Here is a 17344-nt window from a genome sequence, read left to right on the forward strand (position 1 = left end):
GATGTATAACCGAGTAGAACCCCCAAGGTACCTAAATATGATAGTACCAAGTACCCCCCAACACGTAAAACTTCCCAATCTTCAACAATAAACTTATGATTCCGACATTTGCTCGCACGGCTCACGGTTTCAGGAATCATTAATTAATACATCTTGTTTACAGAACGAGAACACCGAGAAATTTTTCAGACAAACTTACAGTCTATGACCCCCATTTTGTAGTCGCTGCGTAAGGGTGGTTTAGTCACTCGAAATACGTATACTCGTGATTTTTTAATGGATTTTGGAAACAATTTATGTTTTCTCCTCAACTGCTAGTACGCCATACCATACCAATAATTTGTCTTGCTATGACACAGAATTAAGATGGAGAATATACGGATTATGTAATACATTCACATACAGTGTCCGATGAGTGAAAATTATAAATAAAGTAGGTAAGTTCTACTCATTCTGCATAATAGTCCAAATCAAAGTCTACGTGATCTTAACGCAGATGTTACGTTTCAGTGATCAAAAAACAATATCCTTAACCTCATACAAAATCACGGTTACTGAAATTGGCACGAGGATAACTGATCTTTAAAAGCGTTAGGTATTTATTATTCAATTCTCGATCGTGAATTTTCCATAAAAATTTGGTTTGAAATGGTTCATGAAAACAAATTGCCACGGTTCTAACTGAAAATTCTTGAGTTTCGTCAATTTTCACTCGATTGCTGGAGCACATAACTTCGCCGATGCAAAGATTGGGTTCAAATTCTGAAGGCTAGCAATTTGGCTTCGAAATAAAATAAGTCCTTCAATATTCTGTCTATATTTTGGCACAAAGTAGCGGCTGATAAGGCGGGGTTTGACTACAGGCCCAAGAATTGGTCCAGGTCATCGCTCCTGGTAGTTCAAAGCGTGGTCGGAATCACATGGCTACTATGTCCGTACGGTTTTGGGTTATATTTATTTAGGTCAGGCAACGCTCACTGCGACAAGGGGAAAAGGGAAGGTTCGCGAAAGACGAGGACGTATCCATCCTTTGCGTTAACGTTAACGTTTACGTGGCGAACGCCAGGTGCAAATCGACCCGCCACTCGACCTAATGCGTACTAGGCATCCACCTTGGCTACAACTCTCTTTCACAATTACAGGATCAATTCTCTTATACCGAGGCAGAGAGCGGCAAATGGTGAATGGTGAACCGTGAGACTCGCCTTGCCTGGCGGTCTATTAGGAGAACTTAGATCTAATCTTGGCGAATTGGATCGCGTTGTGGCGGGGCAAGCTGCGAGGTTATTGGAATATTTCGCGCCCCTCAGACCCCAGTAACTCACCGGCTTGATTATATCGGCGGAAAAATGTGTCTCAATCATCCCCCGATCATCGATTAACCTCGTAGAAATGTAGGGAATTGTTTGCTCCGGATATGCTGCAGCACAATTTTCTACTCATTTTCACCCAACAATCCGGCAGCAAAAATTTGATTTACCCGCCAGGTCTATATCACATTCTATGAAATAACGGATAATGACTAAGAAAAAATTAGCTCCATAACGCTATCAACCTTCAAATATTCACCTGCATAACATCTTGGACCTTGTTGAAATAATTTTCAGACCTATGAATGATTAGTAAAAGAAAAATGAAAAAAGCATTTTAATGTAAACAAGTTCAAGTTAGGGGTAGTTTTTACATTAAGAAATTTAATTTCTAAAGAAAAGTACATTTCCGGATTCTACGGCACAAAAAACAGTCTTAATTTTTCTCCCTGGAAGTCCGTGTTTTACTTTCAGTGACACTGAATTTCGTAAGATCCAATTTGAAAGGGATAATTATGATATAAAGCATTTTTTATCGTTCATTATTTCGATCTAAAATATTTTTTGCCAAAATGTCACCTATTTTAACAAGAACAAGTTTGTTTGGCGACATCTATGATAAGAAGTTTTCGATGTATAAATTTTATAAATTTATACCTAAATCGCACGTAAAATTCAATAGATGATTGTGGAACCGATATAATTTCAACTAGTGAGAGATTGTACAAAAAAAAAAAATAAATAATACTCGATCGATCAAGAATTTTTTGTTTACTTTTAAATTGATAAAATAGACAGATAGAAAAATAAATTTTCCGATTATAAAAATACTTGGGTTTTCATCAAAAATCTAACTTTTTCGGGGTGAGAACTGCGCCTATGGAAACAGTAATTTTTTTTTTTTCATATTCAACCTCCTTTTTTGACGTCGAAACTGCTTTCCATATTTTTTTCTTGCAAGTCGTTTGCAGGTATGAAAAATTACTGAACAAAGCCTAAATTGCTAATTTGCATAGAAATGACGAATAATCTCTACTGCGAAGGTCTATAAAGCTACTGTGCTGATATTGCAAAAATCACCTTTTAGATCGACGAAAAGGATACGAAAATAGTAAGCAAATCAAATTTTTCCACGCTGAGTGAGAATTGGTGGAATGGGGGAAATACCGTACGCTTCATAATGATTTTATCGTAATTTCTGATACCGCGAATTCCGTCCAAAACTATTGTCCTTATCTAAATAGCTCCTGGAACATAAGCTAAGACTCCAAGACGCCTGCGATATACTCGGTCATATCGATCTGAAAAGAGTGCCCGCGGGGTCGGATTAGGTCTAAATGAATAAACCAAACTCGGTGCAGGCCGGCTGTTAAGGAATTCAGGAACAAGGCTATGTGAGAAGTGTTTGGGAATGTTTTGGTCGAGGTGGGATCGGTACGCGGCTGGTATATCGCCACGTAAGATGCGGGAGGCGTTGTTTGGAAAACACGACAGCGCCCTCTTGCCTCGTTACGTTAAATAGACAGCTATACGTGCTGGGCATGTGTATGCTGCGTAACATGCGCCCAAGCTTGGGAAAAGCGGCTCTGTTTTACCCTTAGACGACGTTGGGTTGCCTTGGGGTGCATGAGACCGGTGACAACATTGAGTTTTTGCTCGCCTTTTCTATGGTCAGCGAAGCAAATAGCGCTGTACGCGTCGACCTTTCACGAATTCGTTAATCCTTCGAGTCGTGCTGGCAAGTATTCTTACCACCTTCTTTTATATCCATTTTTTTTTGCTTTATATACTTAGAGAATTTTTCGACATATTTCTTTGCGGTTTTTTGCGATTTCTGATAATACATTAATAGGTTTTCAATATTTGACAATAATTATTTAAATATAACGTAAATTATTATAGTTACAAATAAATTGGTTGAAAAAAAATCGTAAAGATTGAAGGAATAATTCGTTTCTGTCTCGACTCACAATAACATATGCTTTTTAAGGATCGACCGAAGCACAGTTTCCGGATGTTAATTGAGTCCCATAAAAACGGTCTTCAGGTTCTCGTCAGGCTTTCCAAGTACAGTAATTTGATAAATACCAAATTGTTCGACTGTTGATTCGAATTATGAGAAACAATATTGTAACGGCTCGACCAATAAACGGAACGGAGACAGCTTGGTATTTCATGTCAATTTCACTTCATTTCGTGCTTCTCAGTCAGCCTTTCTCTGTGGATACGGGATATCAACAGCATCAGCTTGACCTCCTCGACGATGGGAAAGACTTTGAAACTCGATCAACGGTACAGCGTACAACTTGCAAATGTAATATCATCGCAAAGGCGATATGGCGAGCGTGCTTGAATTTTCAGTGATCAAAGTTAAATGGTAAATCGCGTATTGAATTCCATCGTACTCGGGTATTTCTATACCGAATTTTTTGTCGCCTCATGCAGAGTGTTGACAAGGCGAAGTTGCTCTGAATTTAGGAAGATCAAGTCGTCAATTTGGTGCTTTGAAATATGAATCCGGGATTTTTGAAGTTCAATTTCAGAATTGTTTGTCTCTCAATAAGTAACAAGCATTTTCCATATTATTAGATAACAAACGACATTCAAATTCCCTACAACGTTGCGTCCATTAGTTTTACACAAAATAAGAGGTGCGTCTGATCAAATTTCGTACGCGCAATTTCATGTCTCGTATATTGCACACCGCAAAAACAATAAAATACGGTACTGAATCAGTTTCGAGATCTCCCGCCTCATTTACTTAGAAACTTAAATTCATTTTCGTGTTCAATTCGCTTAAGAATTTCGGAATAATTCAGCGGTTTTTTTCTCAGCAGATAAGGGGCACGTACGGCAGTTTCTTTATCAAAATAACCTAACGCTTCGTCGCTGTGGGTTTTCAGTGTGCACGCCCAGACTTTTGCTGCCTGAGAGTTAACCATCCCGTCCTCGGCCCTCGAAGGTAGCTAGTTGCTCTTTGGACAGGGATGTATAATAACAACTTTCGTACATAATGGTCGCCGGAACGACCGAGGGTGGTGGACGATAGTCGCGAGTCGCCTCGGGGTCGCAAGAGTACCACGAAGGCTTGATCATAACTGATTTTACGACGGCAAGAGAGCGCTAAACCAGATTAACTTTAAACGTGGACGGTGGTGTTCCTACGGCGCTTCTCCCGCTCTGTACTCGCTTCTGCTGCACCAAGCTTTCCAATGGCTCGTTCACCAATAACTCCGATAACTATCGAACGGAACACGACGATGTCGAGAATTGGGTTATCTCGATGCAGCTTGGTGTCCAAGGAATTACACGGATCGGTGAATTGGGTGGAAATTGGAAGACTGGACGCGCGTGGTGCTGTGGGAGGTTAGTGTAATGTAATATGGGTGTAATCGTCGAATTGAAAGAAAGAGCCGGTAAATTCTCTTCGCAATTTTTAGAGCTGCATTCATCGATTTCATACTTGACGACTCGTACGGCAAAGATCTTCCAGATCAGAAGTTTTTCATTTTTCGTCACCCTATCTGAATGCTGTTAATTAATAGCCTGGAGATTCTCGACACCGACAATTAACAAGTGGCCAATTTTAATCAGAGAATAAATTGGTAAGAAATATATTCAGAGTAGCAAAAAATATATATATTTTTTTGTTTGTTCAGTTATTTCGACACGTGGTATCTGAACTGAGCGTTTTTAGAAACACACGATAGAGTAATGCATTGCTCATGGACGCACGTTTTTAAAAATTGCAAGATTCTTATCTTCCAAGTTTCTTGAGTTCCATTCTGTTTTCTTTTTTTCTGAAAGATTTTTTTTATCACATTTGCAGGACTCGCAAGACATAATTTGGACAAAGGTGCATCTTCGAAAAATCGCCACAAGCAACAGAGTGAGAGAAATAGAAAATCGCGCAATTGCAAAGATCGAGCACTTACCGAAACTTATCTTGAGCCAGACTTTGATTGGTGGATTGTGTACCAAGAAGGCAAAGTAGGTCTTTTTACGACTTTTTATCAATATTGCAAATACGCGAGGCGAAAAGACTTTGTCTCCATGGTGCACACGGTACTTTGTGCAACGAAAGTACAATTTTTTTACCTTTATAGCGGAGTAAAAGAAAGAGCACTTTCAAATACTAAGACGTAAAAGTGCGCTCTTTTTTTCGCACTTTCGCTAAAACGATCATTTCAGGTACGAAACAGAGGCAAAAAAAGACGCGTGAATTATACTGTGTTAGAAACACCATATTACCCAATGAGATCTATAAAGTAAGTACATACGCCGTTGAAATGTCATAAAGCGGATATTTCACACGACTGAGTGACAAGGATCTCAGTCGATAAACGTGAGATTAACCGCCCTTAGACGCCGGATTTTTATTTTATTTTTTTTGTATCTATATTCATCCACATTCATTTTCCCGGGGGTAAATTCACAGCTTGGATCCTGCTTTGTGCTCGCGATTCTCGACGACACACGAATTTCACCCTTGTATTTATGAGCCCGGCCACGACCTTGGCAGCTTAACAAGGCTTTCAGAACGATGGCGGCCGCGGGGCAGCCGCGCAGGACGAACAAGGATATCGCCCAGTCTCCAGGGTGTCCAGATACGCAGAAAATGAGTCAGGTTCGTATCGGAACGTTTCCGTGTTTGATAACACCGGAATTATCGATTTTTGGATAAAACCTGTCTTCGTGACGAGATATGAGGATCAAGCTCCTGCTTGTTTGAATTCGCACATCGAACGTTGCGTCTTTGACTCGATGGGGAAAATATAGAAGAGTGGGAACCGGTGCACCGCTTTTCCAGAATCTAGAGCAGCAGCAGCCGTGCCAACCAGCCAGACAGAAGCGACGTAGTTTATTTTCTCCTGGGTTCCCAGAGCAGGCCAAGAGTGGTCTCTGCCCCCCGCCTGCCTGCCTGCCTGGCTGCTTGCTCGGCCGGGTTTTCCCTCGCGAGTGGTGGAACGATCCATCACAAATTTAATACCCAAAATTTTGCAAATGTTCCAAACGTTTTAAGGGACCATTTGTTTCGGCGAATATTATTAACCGTTCGCGTTTATGCACCCGGTGGCCTCGAGGTTCGTGAATTTTTCATTCCGATCGTATTATACGTGTACGTACTACTACGCTGTACCCAAGACGGAGAGAAAGAGAGTGGCGGAGAGAGATAACGGAAGATAAGATAAAAAGCTGTGAAAAGTGAAAGAAAGAAAGTAAAAAAAAAAGACGAAGAAAAAAAGGAAAGAAAAATTATCCGGGGGAAAATACCGTCTGTAATTTTATCTCATATTGACTCCCCTTTTAATAATTTATGATCGTATAATACGCGAGACATATTCCCGCTTTCCCAGGGATGCGATGTTTAATAAACCATCCATCGATTCATCCAACCCAACCGTCGATATATCTTGGAGGGTTCCTTTGGTCCCAGATAAACTCTCTGCTCAGGAATGCTTCCATCCGCCTCGATTTATGTTGCTCAAAGTGCAATTCTGTGTACCTGGCGTCACTCGCACACGACCTGAGCCTGCGTTGATTCGCACTATTTCCATCCACCGCGATAATTGCCTTTTAGTTACGCGAAGAACAGAAGAAACCGATTTTAAAAATTTTTTCTAAATTATTGCACGCGGCAGAAAAATATGCGAATTTAATGTTACGGTTTCGTAAAATGTATCGGAATATTTTTATTCAGAACTGCGTTTAGAATGAGGCTGTTAAACCTATTTTCGCCTTTTGGATACGTGAACTTTGATATTTGGAGGTACATACGTCAACGTCAAAATCAACCAGGGTATCCCCTCGAAATAAAAATTTTGCCAACCAATGCAAAAGTTGGTCAACATTTCTGTGATACTTTGAGGTTTTAGAGAATCACCGCTTTCAATACAGCCACCACGCGTATCGGTTGTCAGTATCAAATAGCAAATTATTTTCGGAAGGGAAATACAGCGCGACCGAATCCTTCCTCTAACGAAGTAGATGTTTTCGTGCCTCATTTTCCAGGGCATTATTTTTCGTAAACTGGGTGAGTAACGATGTGGTTACTGTTATAAGGGGAAATTTCGAAGGCTAAAAGTGGTCTTTCAGTGCTGGTCGGGCGCGAGAACTGAGCCCGGTTGACTGTTATCGGAGTATCGGCAAAGTTTTACGAACGCGATTGAAATTTCATCGAGCTGCAAGAGTCAGGGAGTTGATTACTTTCAACATTACAGCGGCGGGTTCATTAGCTTTAATTTAATGCTTCGAACGAATTGAACAAATGCTTCGGTTGGTTGGTCAGCGATCTGTACAAATTTAGTATGAGCTTCGATATGTTTCCACGGTTCACTTGCATAATTGCGGATATTACCTGCATATCCGATTCGAGACTGAATTCTGTGGCCAACTATTCCCGTAGTTTTCCAAAGTAGACAGGAACACACGATCGAAATTGACTCGACACTCAAATTCAGGTGAATCAATTATTCACTGATAGTTTGCGATTTCTCTTCATTTAATCTCCCTATTTTTTGATTATTATGGTATTGGTATTAGGTTAGGACTCCATTTGAGAATAATACGACAACGAACATAAAGAATTTCTTGAACTCAATTCAACACACTATATATCGTACGGAGTTTTGGATATTTCTGAGTTCGTCAAAAATTTGTCTTACAGTTGAGTTTATTGGGCACTTTCAATGTCAAGTTTTTTTTTTCCCCCTCGAAAAGAAAATAACATGGTGATACAGATAAAAAACATGAAGCTGAAGCTAGCAGCCAGAATTAACAGCTGAACGTGTTGAAATTTATCGAAACAGAAAAAGGTAGTTTAGTTTTAACCTCATAATTCTTTAAAAGTATCGGGAGTTCGAGGTATTTCAGAAAATTTTCATTTTCGGACTTTATTACCTTATTCGAATGAACATTAGAACGTTTGGCTGCAGCTAATTCTGGTTACCAGCTTCAGCTTCATGTGAAGAATTGGATACAAAAAGTGACTTATTTCACGTTAGACGATTTGAAAGGTGAATCGAGGTAAATCGGTTTGTTGAGCTGACAAACGATTACTCATTTTACCATACTTGCACGTGCATACGAAATTCCACGTATATTTTTAAACATTGACAAGAGAATCTGTTTTGCATGCCTTCGACTGGACTGCTCGGTGATCCCAGTGAGCAAAGTTTCGGGATGTCGTAAGCCCGCGAATGTACGAACCGAAGCTAAGCTTATAAGTCGAGGCCAGGGATAAGCTTGATTCCTTCTCTTTGAGGTAGTTCAGTTTTCCCCTTCCGGCGCCCCTTTTCTTTTCGCACTTTCTTTCCAGTCTCCGGCAAAAAGAAGAGAGCCTCCATAAAATGGGACTAACTTTTTTATTTTATAACCATCCGTAGCCAACCTTCAACCTTAAGTCTATAACCGCGTATCCTATAGACTGCGATAGACTGCCCGCCGTATCACGTTATGGGCATTCGCGATATACCGACGGAGCATGGGTACAGTTTATGCTAACGAACTTTGGGGTGCGATGATCGTGGGAAATATTGAAATACGATCCCGTTTATCGGGTATTCGAGTGTTCACCCCTTGTCGTATCGTGACCCCCGCCGACCGACAGCCAACCACCCCGGCTAACTGAATAAGTGACGTTGATCCAATCTACTTTCAAAGATTTCTTCCAAAGAATTCATACGCCTCGAACAAGGGTAGCGTGAATCGATTCTTTCGAAACTTTTTCAACTCTTGAGAACATCTCAACGAATGTACACTGAAAAAAATTTCATTTGTTACAGTAACTAGAAAAATTCAGTAAAACGGGTATCGCTAAAAAAACTGTTTAAATATTGTTGGAATTACAAAAAATGAGGTACGCGTAAGCATTTTGCGCCATTGTCGATCCTTTTTTGGTAATTCCGACGAAAAATCAGTTTGTTCGGTTTACTCTATTTTTTTTTTAGTTAAATAAGGCTTTAACAGCAATTTATTCTTGCACAAGCATTAAATTTTCGCATCAGTTACAAGAAAATATAGTAACGGTGATCGTAATGAGGAAGAATAGTAACGGATAAAAACTAATTTTCATTTTGTATCTAGAACTACATTTTTCGATTGTAATAAGAAATGAAAATAGTTAAGGATTGAGCGGTAACCGGAACTAAAAATTTCTCTCAGTGTAGATATTCGATATTCGTACAATGGTTCCCTCATTGGAATCCACTTTCTACAGGACCACTTTTATAATGCTCACTTTGAAAGTTTGCCTGCGATCCGATAAAAATCCAAATAGTTGAGTTTCAAACGAGTTAGATTTTTCAAAAGTTTCTCTGGAACGATAGTTCCGGTACCTTCCGCGATTTTTCAGAACCTCTAAAATTCGTAGCGAACTTTCAGCCCTCGATAATTTGAACCAGTTGAAATTTGATCCATCATAATTCCAAACCGATAGAAATTTAGTTCCTTCAAAAATTTGAGGCTGATCGGTACAAGCGGCTAGCATGACATAGTTTTGGAAGGTGTTACTCGCTTCACGGGGCTTACTAATTGACTGTAGATTCTCTCGAGAGTCAGGGAGATCCCAACTTCTCGTTTACTCGACTTAGTGAGCAACGGTACGACGATTCCAGCCAAAAGGCGCGTCAGTTTAAACTCTTACATTTTGAACAGGGTAAAACGTTCGAGTTACAAGTGTTTTATATTCCGGGGCAGCGGCAAATGGAAGGGGCATCAGTAGCAGCAGTTGCGTGTGATAAGGCAGTTCGTAGCACGCGGCGAAACGTTTACCGAGGAATGATTTTCGTCGCTGACTTGGGAGTAGGTATCTCTATGTACACCAAATGCGGCTACATAACCGAACCTGGCCCGACCTGACCCAACCGAAGTCAACCTCGTATCGGAAGACAGGCTTTGTCGTAGCAGAAGAGAAGAGAGAAGAAGCGAGATGGGGTGAATAAAGAATATTAGCACGCCTCAGCGCCAACGTCGGGGTTGGTAATATTTATCACCGCACGGGGAAGCCTCTCGAAAGTAACTGTGGCCTGGCCCACTTTTTATCCCTCCCCTCCTCCCGATATCCAAATTTAGTTAGGCATGGATTTGAATATATTCTAATTTATTCAGATCTAAAAGTCAGTTTATCTGAGTTTAGAGCTCCGACTCGATCCTGGATCCACGATCTACGGATCAAAGGTTGCCTCACGCTTTTCCGCGGGGAAACAAAGACCGACGTACAACCTTTCCTATCGCGATGCATCAACGTCTGGTTGTCTCAATAGTGGCAAACTTTGTGCGGAAAATGAACCTTACACGGAGGAGAAGGATTATTTGAGTCAAGTGTTATTCGTTTTATTTAACTAAATGCTACGGTCAAACGCGGCGAACGCAATACTTACTTGATCCAACGAAACAAAATACTTGTCACAACTTAATACAGAATTGAATCACGCCTATGAACGATCTTGCCGACTATCAATTTATTCCAGATAACACGGCACGAGTTGGCATCTCATTGATGCAAATTTTTTGTTCGCTAGATTCATGATTTGCGACTTGAAGGAACAATGTATACTTTTCAAATGAAATGATATTTCGTTGACTCAATTTCGGAAACAAGTCAAAACGTTCGCTTGAATCAATACTTCACTCGGTAGAGACAAGAAAGGCTTTTATTGAATCAAGGAATTCGCTGAATAAATCATTTTGGCAAATTAACAAAATCCAAAATTGTTGCATTCAATTAGATTGAAGTGAACGGAATCCAAAAAAATCTACTCGTATTTTGTGGGTTCAAGAAATAAAAAAAAAACTATGAAAAGAGTCGCAAGATTTAGCTATCATTTATATTAACGGAACTATTGAAACTCCATGTTGATAAATAAGTGCAGAAAAAATTTTACGCCTTTTTGCCTTACCTCAATTGGTCATGTTAGCGTAACAACGTTCAAAGCATTAATCAATTCCTTAGTCTCTCGTGATCCTGACTTGAACGTCGACGAATAAGCGCGTTTTCGACATTTGCATGCGCGAGGTAGGCGAATCGTTACTTTGTTATTTCTTCTAAATTGTGTTTTCTCAAAAACCGCGACTATCCGCGGGGTTCAAGGTCACCGGGTCACGTCAACGCCGAAAAAAGGTATAGTGGCGCCCCTGCCTAGCCACCCTGAATTCATCTCTCTTGGCGATAAATATCGACGGAAGAATTTCACGCGCTCAGAACGGTGCCCCAACGCTCTTCGCCAACTCTCGGGAATATAATGGTTCTGACGGTGAGGAGGGGGGATCGAAAGGGATGTGGGGTAAGGGAGAGGGGGTCACTTTGCAAAAAGTTGGTCTGCTCGGCTTCACCGAGAAAGTTAGGCAGCGTTGTTTCGACGGTGTTCCTACTACTTTTCAGAGAGGATTCGGCAGTCTGTGGCCTGCATTATTGAGTGACTTGGCTGGAGCCACGCTAGACAACTCCCGCTAATCAGGACGTTGATATAGTCGACGAAAGCAGGAGCTCCTGTTTAATAACTCACTGACCCGATGAGTTTTTAACGGGCCTCGGGGCTTACCGGGTCGGAATTCACCCTCAGCCTTCAGGAGCTGCCACGCGTCAATTTGCTCTGACCCAACATGTTTGGAAAATGGCAATTTTCGATGTTATTATTTCAACTTCTCCAACTGCCACATTTACGTACCCTCAAACAATACTGACTGCTTTATCGTATTTGATACGGTTAAATATTTTTTCACGTGTGTAATTTTTCCGCGTATTATTCGTTCAGGAAGTTCTAATAATTGGGTTGAATACGTACAAAAATTTAACTTTTTGAGTTCAATCTTCAAGTACACTTTTAGGACACTGGTCACCATGTGTTCAAGTCTTGAATCGACCAAATGAATTCAGCTTGAAAAAACGAGTGAAAAAGGAAATACTTTTGTACATATCTACATCATTCAATCAAAATCAAAGCTTATAATCATTCTGGTATTTTATGTCTAATTAATACAGAAGGGCTCTCATTTTCAAACGGACAAATAATTTCATGTGTTGTCAAGTGGATATGATAACTAATTTGATCTTATCCATCTGTGATTTCGTATTTACGACGCTTCACTTGAATGCGTTTACGCAAACATGTACACATGATGCATGGTAGAGTGGAGAAAGAAGTTGAGGAAGCGCAAAAATGATTACCAGCTAACCGACAGTAGTGCAGAGATAGTTTGAAACGCGAATTACTAGAATTATAGTTACAAGACATCAGCCAGTAATTAAAAGAATTTTGGTTCGGTACAGAAAGATTCGACGAATGATAGAAAATTCAATTCAAATATAAAGTGATTCCTTTTTTTAATCATGGTTGTAAAATTACTTTTTTGATATTTTATGCGCATATTTAGTGAATTTAAAACTATATAAAGCAAGTTTCGAATAATAAATTACGTTTATATCATAAGTTTATTGAATTTGATAAGCAGCTGATTTTGTTATTACATTATCAAAAATGTATGGCAATCCCGCTTTGCTGGAGAATAATTCTACTTTAACAGCAATTTTGGGTGTAAAAAAGTGTACTGAAAACACAATTATTATCAACAGTGTAGCAGCCGAACAGACCGCGGAAAACAGAGAATCAAATTTTCCCAAGGTGGAATTGGAGATTGTACGAATCGTATTTGAGGTCGAAAATCACGTTGAATTTTAAAGGGTTAGAGGATCGATTAGCTCACGAGCAATTGCGTTTCAAGGTTTTCGAACCCGTCTGGTGCCCAGAACCTCACATGTCGAAATGGTTGAATTTTTCACTTTTGAAGTTAGTATTGCAATAAAATAACGAAGAAATTTTTATGCTGATGATTCACCGATGCTTTCTAGAAGAAATTTTTTTTTATATAATACTCAAAGAAACTCGAAGAATTAGAATCTACGGTAACATGAAAAAATGTCAGTTATCAGGAAGGAAATCAAAGTTGCAAGCTCTTGAAAGAATTTTCAGAAATATTTCTTTGCTGTAAACACGAACGTGGTTAAATTGAAACAAATGCATATCGGGATCGATGTTGGTGGATGTTAATTTGTCTTTTTTATCCGCATCAATCGCCGTCAGAGAATTGGTTTTAAATCGGCACCCGGTCGAAGGGGTAAAATTGGAAGTCTTATCGAAGGTGTGCGAAGGCGGAACGGCGTTCGAGGAGGAAATTGTTGGAAAATAATACGGAGCGGTTAGACTAAGGGTAAATGAGACGATTCCGTTGAATCAGTTCGTACCTACAAGCAGGCGTATTGTGAACGTTTGAATCGTTGCTTTAGTACTCTCCGAGGAAATCTTCGGTGCGATCTCCGATCTCCTCGTGGCTTCATCTCTGAAAGTTTTGCACTACCACGTGCCCGGCGGCAGAAGATGGTGATGCGGTGTATAAAAATTTTACATTTACTATGAACATCGCCGATTCTTGCCCTATGAAGCCTCTTCGACCCGGGATGGGTTAGGTGCCACAGCGGCCAACAACTCCCTCCGCGGCAGTCCGCTTCCAATCTGTCTCATTTCAGATTCAGGTGCCGAATAGCGGAGGACAGATCGATCGGCGATTAAAAATTGATTAAAAAAAGGGAGGAAAAAAAGTGAGAGAAGAACAAAGGAAGAACTAGAATGAAAGAAAGAGATTCTCCTCTACCCTCGCAGGGTTGTAAAAATAAAGAGCGTAGTCTGCGCGAAATCTAACGAGCGTTCGAGAAAAAGGATGAGGACGAGAATGGAAGAATAAGTGAGAAAGGGAAGAGGGAGAAGACGCTGGGAAAAACGCGTACAAAATAAAAGAAAAATACAGAAAAAGAAAAATACAGAAAAAGAAATGAGAGAGAATGAGAAGAAAAAAAAAAAAATCAAAACCCGACGTTCATTTTCTTTTAATTATACAAAGAGCTTAAAGCTTAGTCATTAAAGAGAAGATTTTTAAACGCATCCGCTTCTTATTATTCTTGGCCTGTCCAACGTTCCTTTTAAATTCTGGATATTTTAAGAGACGTCGACGTCCCCGGGTAAATACCTCCGACTAATTTAAAATCAGTTCAGGTCACGGTTTATTACCTGTAAATTCTCCCTATTCTTAGCGTATAAACGAAACAAAAATATTTTCGAAAGGTGAGGGAAATATCTGTAAGAAGTGGAAGAAAAAAAAAGTATCGGTTTTGTTAGTGGCTAATGCGGTACGAAAATCGCATCACTTCAGACTCGGTTTTCTTTTGGATCGAGCCCGGAAACTGGATGACGTTGTGATCACTTGCTGCAGCCGATGGTGACGACGAAGAGAATTCAAAGTCTCGTATATGCATGATCAAAAACACTGATCCGTCGCGACGTGACGATCTGATAGTCTTTGAACGAATTACGTGCGTAAAGTTCATCGGGTCCTTTCCGTTCTTCGAAATAGTCCGGATCTTGCACGGTCGTAAATGTCTTTAAACACTCTTAATCATTGTCGCAAGTTTACTCACCGTCTGCTGCCGTTAGGATTGGGTTGATCGCCACCAACAGTGCCAGGAAGACGAGGGTCATGTTGACCAGACTCGCCTTGCCCCGGGCAACCACCAGCTGCGCTGCACTTAGCACCTGAGCACCACCTCTCCTTGCGTTTCCTACAATGAGCAAAACAACACCAGTGTCAAAGACGTACCAACCAACCAATGGCTTGAATGATGAAGCTTTCTTCTGGTCAGCACGTTGAGCGAGGGTGCCGAACCTTTTCACACCCTCCAACGTCCCGAGGAATTCTTACATGTACGAGGACTCGTGTTTTGTGGGTGTATGTGTCGTGTATGTTTTGTGTTCCGTGTTTTGTGTACGTGTTTGTGAAAAACAGAAAAGAGCGGAACGTTTAAAAGCAGTTCAAGCACGGTGGTGCCAGTGTGAAATTCGAAAGATGTTAGTCGGTCGCTTGGAAGTTTATACAAACTTTAAGCGCACTTTAATTCACACACTCTGTTTTCATTTATACTTATATTATCGAATTTATACACGGTTTCATTTATTTTACGTAAACAACACCAATGGTATTCCGGTATGAAAAAATATGCGTCTTGATAGCTGCTACGCTGGGCTGCATCTTCGCTCCGCAATCGACGGTCGATGATATGTACTGATGATCACCGGTGCCTCGGATGTGTTCGTTGAAAAAGCTTGTCTAACAACGTTGCACTATGTTGACTCTGACTTCTCTTTGGACGATTTCCACCACACCAGGACTCTGCTTCGGGAATGCTTCCCGGGGAAACAGAGTCAATTGCTATTGATGATCCGATATAAATAATTTTTGAGCTACCTGGGTCTGAAACCACTGCAGGCTATCGTCCTGACCAGTTTCAAACCAATTACTGTAAGTTGAACAGTAACAGTTTTACAGATTAAATTCGGGAGTTTGGCGTGGGTTGTCTCTACAGCGATTGGTTTCTTCGGATCAGGATTTTGAATCTTTTCAGAAAAAGCTGTCGTTCAAGGACCGAGCGTCGAAAGCCTGAAGTGTGCTTTTACAGGATTCTACTTCGAGCTGAAACCGAAGCTATATCATTTCAGGGTTGCCGTGCGTAGTACCCCCATCGTCCCTTATCAGTGCTCTTTCCTTTTTACACACACCTACCGCTTTCCCTTATACTGTTATATTATATCGTTACATATCCTTTCTTCTCTTCTCTTATTCACTAGCTACTATGCACAACGACACATCCAGACTTTCGTAAAGCTGTGTAGTTTACGACTGCCTATTTACCGTTCAGGTAAAAGTTAGCAATTTCTATCCGCAGATCCGGCAAGATGTCAGTCAACTCTTCATCATCTTCAATTGTCGTTCCTCTGCCTTGGTGTACAGAAAGTCCGGTCCAGATGATCGCTGATTACTACTAAATTTCACTTCGATTTTAGATCATTTTTACGTTCATTCGTTGCATTTGTCACCCCAGCCTTTGTCTTTTCTCGTGTCTCACGTGTGATTTTCAATCTTTGCTAGAATTCTTTTTTCCTATGATTCCAAGACCATCCCATATTCTTGTCACTATTAGAAACGGACACTCGGAATTTTTCCAGACGTTTCTACGAAGATCCAGTAAAACTTTGAACCAGTAAATACATCTCGGATAACATAGTTCACGAATTTTCGCATATGCCGGCATCATTTTGAGCGGGAGCTCCCCGCTCCCAAAGAATTTTCATTTTATTCCAACTCTTGTCTCTCTAATGTGGAAGCCACTGTATTAACTAATGAACCGCTCCTGTTCTATCTGCCGTTGCACAATTTGCCATCCAACGAATTTTTGCGATCCCGATCCTCTGCCTTTGCCTTCGCAAAGCAAAGCTTTGTCGGACTTCACCGGAAAACTAACACACGCGCACTCACAGTGCGCTCAACATTTTTGGACATTTTTTTCTCCAACGTAGAAATTTCTAGCACTTTTTTATTGAAAAACTTGACTCGTATTTCTTGTGATTTTTCCAGATAATCGCTCAACGGATCAAAACATTTGAAGGAAAAATCCACCGAGTTAGCTGTGAATATATGGAACAGAGAATTTCTGTGATTTTTTCACACTTAACGTTGACTGTTACCATAAAAACCCTGCCGACGCAAACAAAAAAACGATAATAATCACTCCACCACTCTTTGTCTTCTATCTTTCGCTAACACGAAAACACTTGGGAATATTTATACATAGGCCGTTGAACAATCTTGATGTGATTAATCCAGGGGCTGAATTTTTCTTTCCTGACGGAGGATGGCTGCCTGTTTTTTTTCTCTCTTCAAATCGGTTAAAAACGGGTTCGGGAGATTGGCGCGTGTACTTGAATTCGTGACGTGGATTTATATTCTATCGGGATTTTGAAAAGCTGGCCGGGAAGTAGACCCGACCAAAGCACATAAGGGTAGTTCACAGAGCGCGCGCCGCGACCTCACTGACTCACCCCCGCACCCCGAACACAGCCGCTTCCTCTACCCCGCCGTAGGCGCCGCGACGCTCAGCGCCGGCGCATCAAAATCCACACACGAAGCACTCCGCGTGCACCCTCAAAGGA

General features: G+C 40.7%; 1 protein-coding gene across 11 annotated transcripts in view; it reads right to left on the reverse strand.

Moving 5' to 3' along the window:
• LOC124176581 (tyrosine-protein phosphatase Lar) overlaps positions 1 to 17344 on the reverse strand; it is a 458827-nt gene that overhangs the window by 202937 nt on the left and 238546 nt on the right. For all 11 annotated transcript variants that reach the window (XM_046558053.1, XM_046558059.1, XM_046558063.1 and 8 more), the window contains one exon: positions 14779 to 14919. In XM_046558053.1, coding sequence (XP_046414009.1) covers positions 14779 to 14839 — 61 coding nt within the window. In that variant the 5' untranslated portion in view covers positions 14840 to 14919. The remainder of the gene's footprint in view (positions 1 to 14778; positions 14920 to 17344) is intronic.

The sequence above is a fragment of the Neodiprion fabricii genome, chromosome 2 (assembly GCF_021155785.1).
Source record: "Neodiprion fabricii isolate iyNeoFabr1 chromosome 2, iyNeoFabr1.1, whole genome shotgun sequence".
Taxonomy (NCBI): domain Eukaryota; kingdom Metazoa; phylum Arthropoda; class Insecta; order Hymenoptera; family Diprionidae; genus Neodiprion; species Neodiprion fabricii.